The sequence below is a fragment of the Ovis canadensis genome, chromosome 3, assembly GCF_042477335.2.
Source record: "Ovis canadensis isolate MfBH-ARS-UI-01 breed Bighorn chromosome 3, ARS-UI_OviCan_v2, whole genome shotgun sequence".
NCBI lineage: Eukaryota > Metazoa > Chordata > Mammalia > Artiodactyla > Bovidae > Ovis > Ovis canadensis.
Genome location: NC_091247.1, coordinates 13,244,567 through 13,249,913, shown reverse-complemented (window position 1 = coordinate 13,249,913; position 5,347 = coordinate 13,244,567). Strand labels below are relative to the sequence as shown.

Here is a 5,347-nt window from a genome sequence, read left to right as displayed (position 1 = left end):
ATTCATGTTGATGTATGGCAAAACCAATACAATATTGTAAAGTAATTAGCCTCCAATTAAAATAAATAAATTTATATTAAAAAATAAAAATAAAATAAATAAATTTAAATTTAAAAATTATAAAAATGTGTATCTATGTATAACTGAATTACTTTGCTATACAGCAGGGATAAACATGACATTGTAAATCAACTATACTTCAATAAAAAATAAAAAAAAAACAGTGCTCTCCTTTGGAAACAACTTTTGATCAGAAAATGATAAATTAATTTTATTACTTATTTCTACAACTTGAGGGCATTAATACAAAAATATACAGGTCATTTAGTTACCTTTTATTTGAGAATTTTGGAAACCGATATATTTTAGGCCCATAATCTCAGACTTTCACACTCCGAGAATCTAAAGAATTGCCTATATTATTACACTACACTCTTATGCAGACAATGCAGGATTTTCTTTTTGTCTTTATGGGTCTATTAAATCATAGAATCCAAACTGTCACTTAAATAAAAGGAAACGCATAACTTTCTGCCTGTGGTATAAAATGTTACAAAAACAGCTCTGACGATAGGAGAACCTGGAGGAGATCCAGACTGGCCAGGTATTTCCCCTTTGCCAGCACAGTGTGCTTGACATTGATTAGCCCCCAACACAGTCAGCAGTGAAAGCACACTGAGTGCTGGCCTCCTTTGTATGTATAATGAAATGCACCAGATTATCCCAGTGCATAATCTCTGAAAATGTCATTGATTTTTGTTAATATCACTGCAGATTCAGCACTCTCTATCCTTCCTGGACTTCTTGCTTTCCCAAATAAAGAATGAAAGCAAGGCTTTTCAGACCTTAACACGCCTAAGAATTCCTGGAAAGCTTGTTCAAACAGAGATTCCTGAATCTATCTCCATGAATTCCAATTCCACAGTTGTGGGACGAGATCCAAGAATTTGCATTTCTAACAAGCTCCCACACGATGTGGACACTGCAGATTTGTGAACAATAATTTGAAGATCAGTGAAAAATTAAACTATGGAAGTGGTGGGATGCAGGTTTATAACACCTTCCAAGAATTCTGGGAGAGTGGGTAGAGTGAAACCAGAGAACACTTGGATTATTTAGGGAATAGAGTAATCAGTGGTTCATGGTGATATTTTCAGATTAATTCTAGCTAAAGTAAATTCCTTTTTTCAGTTTCTAATAGAAGAGGATCTTTCCTGAGCTATCAGATTCTCTTCTCTCTTTCACACACACTACAGACATATCAGACACTGCTGACTGTATATTCAATGAAAAAAACCCAAAGCTTTGAAAAAAACGGCATCGTATGTTCACTGGTATCTTCTTGTTTACATTAAGCTATGTGGAATTTCAGTGTGACTTGCAGTTTTGCTAATGTCACTCAAAAACATTTTAATATTTTATTTTTTAATTTATTTTTCATTTGGAGGAAAATTGCTTTACAAGGTTGTCTTGGTTTCTGCTGTACAACAATGCTAATCAGCCATAATTATACATGTATCCCTTCCTTCCCCTCCCCCACTTTAATATTTTCAACTAACAGCTATTTCACATATGCTGCCAAAAACTGTACATCTGTAATAAAGAATTAGTTGATCTCAGAGCATCTGTACCTCCACAAAGGGACCTTTGAGTTCTTTTTTAATAATTAATTATTTTTGGCTATGCTGGGTCTTCGTTGCTTTGCATGGGCTTTCTCTAGGTGCAGCAATCAGGGGCTACGCTGTAGTTGTGGTGTGCAGGTTTCTCACTGCAGTGACTTCTCTTGTTGCAAAGTACAGGCTCTACACACATGGGCTTCAGCAGTTGTGGCTCAGGTGATTAGTGGCTCAGGAGCTTAGCAGCTCCAGGGCAGGTGGAATCTTCCCGGACTAGGGATCAAACCAGTGTCCCCTGTATTGGCAGGCAAATTCTTATCCACTGGACCACCAGGGAAGTCCCACTTGAGTTCTTGACAGGACACTAAAAACGTTTTGTTGTATGATGCTATTCATGTCTAAAAGCCCTCATCTACCTTGCCATGTTTCTTGACACAGCACAAAGGATAGAACTTGTCTTGAATCCAATATTAAGGGCACTGAGGCTACTTTACCCATCTTTTCCTTTTCTCTTTGTGTGTATGTGTCTGCCCTATGTAAAATGCAATATGTTTATCCAATTTTGTACATAAATATAGGACTAATTAGTATGCAGCCAGCATCTGGAGTGGCATTTAGGGCTAAGGTGATGTCTCCAACTCTAGTCTGTTTGAGGTATGAAGATGGAAGTTAGAAATTTTGGTAGAAGCTTAGTATTTGATACACATGTAGAATATTTTGGTAGCAACTTTCTATTATTATTCATTTATTTCATTCATTAAGCTCTGACTTAGGCAATCCCTTAGGTGAATGAAGACAATCTGGCTGTGTTGTCTCTCTTTCCATGGGGTTCAACCTAGACTTCCATTCTTCATGTATTTTTATGGGTATTTTCAAAGTTCATGCTTCTCTTTTCAAAGGAGCAAGCTACAGGCCCTGGGGAACTAAGACAATGGAGCTCTTTAAAATAGATGCTTTGGAGATGTGAAAGTAACCTTGATCAGACAACCGACACAAGGCATTTCAAGTATAGTTTAATTGTTAATAAAGTTTCACAATGAATCATTGTGTTAATTCAATAAGAGATCAACTGAAACTTAAAAACTTTAAGTGGATTGATGTATTGATGCTGTGTACATTCTATGTATATGTATAGAAGCAGAAATGTAGATATTACAATACAATAAAACTATATTATAGAAAAGGAAAGCTATAAAATACCATGTGAAATAAATCCCATTTATGTAAACATAAAATTTTATGAATAAAAACCACTTTAGAAGGATAGAAAATGAATAACAGAAGTGTGAAGTACTTTGACTGTATCCTTTGTTTTCATGTCTATGTTAATATATTTGGATTTCCATCATAAAGCAGATTTCATTTTAAAAGCAGCAAATCAAAAAGGAATTTCCACTTAGGAGAAAAATCTCTCTTCACTTCCCAAGCTGTGACTTAACTAGGAGAAGCAGTAAGCTGGAATAAATACTCAGAAACTACATGATAGCTTGAATTGCATTTGTTTCTAGTTAACCTCTTGTCCTAGTAATTCTTTATATAAACTGTGAATTCTATTTACTATTAATGATAGCTCTTGTGTATTAAATTGAGAAATTAACATCACTAGTAGAACTTAAGTCTCTAGTCTTATTTCCTGAGAAACTATTAGTTCATTTTTAAACAGCTTTATTGAGGTATATTTAACATATAAACATTGTATGTATTTAAATATTATGAAAAAAATAAAATGTACAGCTTGATATTTTGGTATGTATATGTTGTGAAATTATCACCATAGTCAAGTTAACTAATGTATTTATCACCTCCATATAATGGCCATTTTATTTTTGTGTGTTTGGTAAGAAGACTTAATTCAAGAGCCACCTTCATAGTACATGACAAGCACACAATACAGTGTCATTCACTATAGTTATCCTGCCAAATATTTGATCTCAAAAAACTCATTCATCTTGCATAACTGGAACTTTGTACATTATGCTAGGTGAAATAAGTCAGACACAGAAAGACAAATAGTGTATGATTTCACTTACTTGTGGCATCTAACACGGTCAAATCATAGAAGCAGAGAATAGAATGATGGTTGCCAGGGGCCCAGTGAAAGAATGGAAATGCCTTCTTTGTTAAACACCCAATTTTTTAATGTCTTGATAACTTTTCCTTAAATCAGCCTGAGAATAATGGAGCCATTCAAATGATGGAGAGCAGGGATTAATTCTAATTTTTTAATTTTTAAATTCTAATTAATTCTAATTCTAATTTTTCACCAAGTTTGGCCATCACTGTCATGGTATAAAGATGGTTTTCCCACTGCCGAAGAGTTTACTCAAAGCCTCAGTCATATCTTTATTCCTCAAGCTGTATATGAAAGGGTTCAGCATGGGAATAATCACCATATAGAGAATGGCAGCCCTGCTCTCCCTCTCCTCAGGGTGAGTTGATGGAGGAAGTAAATACACACCCATAAGAGACCCATAGAAGAGCAGGACCACTGTGAGGTGAGATCCACATGTCGAGAAGGCCTTCCACCGCCCTCCAGGAGATGAGATGCCAAACACAGCCCAGGAAATGCGGACATAGGAGAGGACAATCAGCAGGAGGGGAGCAGTGAGGAACATCAGGCCCATGGTGATGATCATCAGCTCGTTAAGGCGGGTGTCTGAGCAGGCAAGCTTCAGGAGAGCACTGGGATCACAGAAGAAGTGGGGAATGGCCTTGTGGGCACAGAAGGCCACACGGGTCAGCAACAGTGTGTGTGTCAGTGCAGGACAGTTGGTTAGCACCCAGCATATGCTCAACATTAATGCACAGAGTTGGGGACTCATAGCTGTGCTGTAATGAAGTGGCTGACAGATGGCCACATAGCGGTCATATGCCATCACTGCCAGAAGTAAGTTGTCAAGGCCACCAAACACAAGGAGAAAATACAGCTGTGCAAAGCACCCAGAATAGGAGATGGTCTGACTCTGAGTATGCATGTTGACCAGCATTTTGGGGATGGAGGCAGAAGTGAAGCAGGCATCTGTTATGGATAGGTTGGCCAGAAAGAAGTACATGGGAGTATGGAGGTGAGGGTCAGAGGTGATGGCCAGGATGATGAGCAGGTTTCCCATCATAGTGACCAGGTACATGCCCAGGAAGATGACAAACAGGAGAGTTTGCTCCTCTGGCCGCTCAGAGATCCCTAGAAGGAGGAAGTCTGAAAGGGTGGTTTGGTTCACTCTGCTTCGTTTTCCCATCCTTTGTAGTTTTGCTATCTATGCAGATAAAACACTTCCACGTGTCAATATTTAAGTATTAGGTCAATTCACAGATAATATCTGTGTAGCCCAAACTGTTCCAGGAAAAAAAGAAGTGGACCTTGCCCATGAGAATCTCTGGATGTCATTATGATGTGAGAAAATACACATGGAACTTTAGAGAACAGGCAAACCAATACCCATGCAAACTGAACCATGTCTTCATAGCTGTATATAGTAGGGTCCTCAGGAAAGTGATCAGTTTGACCAGAGAAGTCCATGTTGGCAATTGGAGGGATAAGAATTGAGCATATCCTTAAAGGCAAGGTTGGAAAAGTCACTTTTGCTCACCAAGTAAAAAGGAAATACATGATCTTCCTTGCTGCCCCTCCCCCAACACCCACCCCTTGACATACACCATAGACAAGATAATCTATTTCTACTTGCCTCCTCAATCCCTAGAACTTGACCTCACCTATTTAGCTCCACTTTCTG

The 5,347-nt window shown here is 37.8% G+C and overlaps 1 protein-coding gene across 1 annotated transcript; it reads right to left on the bottom strand.

The window, feature by feature from the left end:
• Positions 1 to 3,898: 3,898 nt before the first annotated feature.
• LOC138436231 (olfactory receptor 1N2) lies at positions 3,899 to 4,887 on the bottom strand. Its single transcript, XM_069581909.1, has one exon. It carries the CDS (start codon positions 4,850 to 4,852, stop codon positions 3,899 to 3,901), a length of 954 nt encoding a protein of 317 aa, XP_069438010.1. The 5' UTR covers positions 4,853 to 4,887.
• Positions 4,888 to 5,347: the final 460 nt, after the last annotated feature.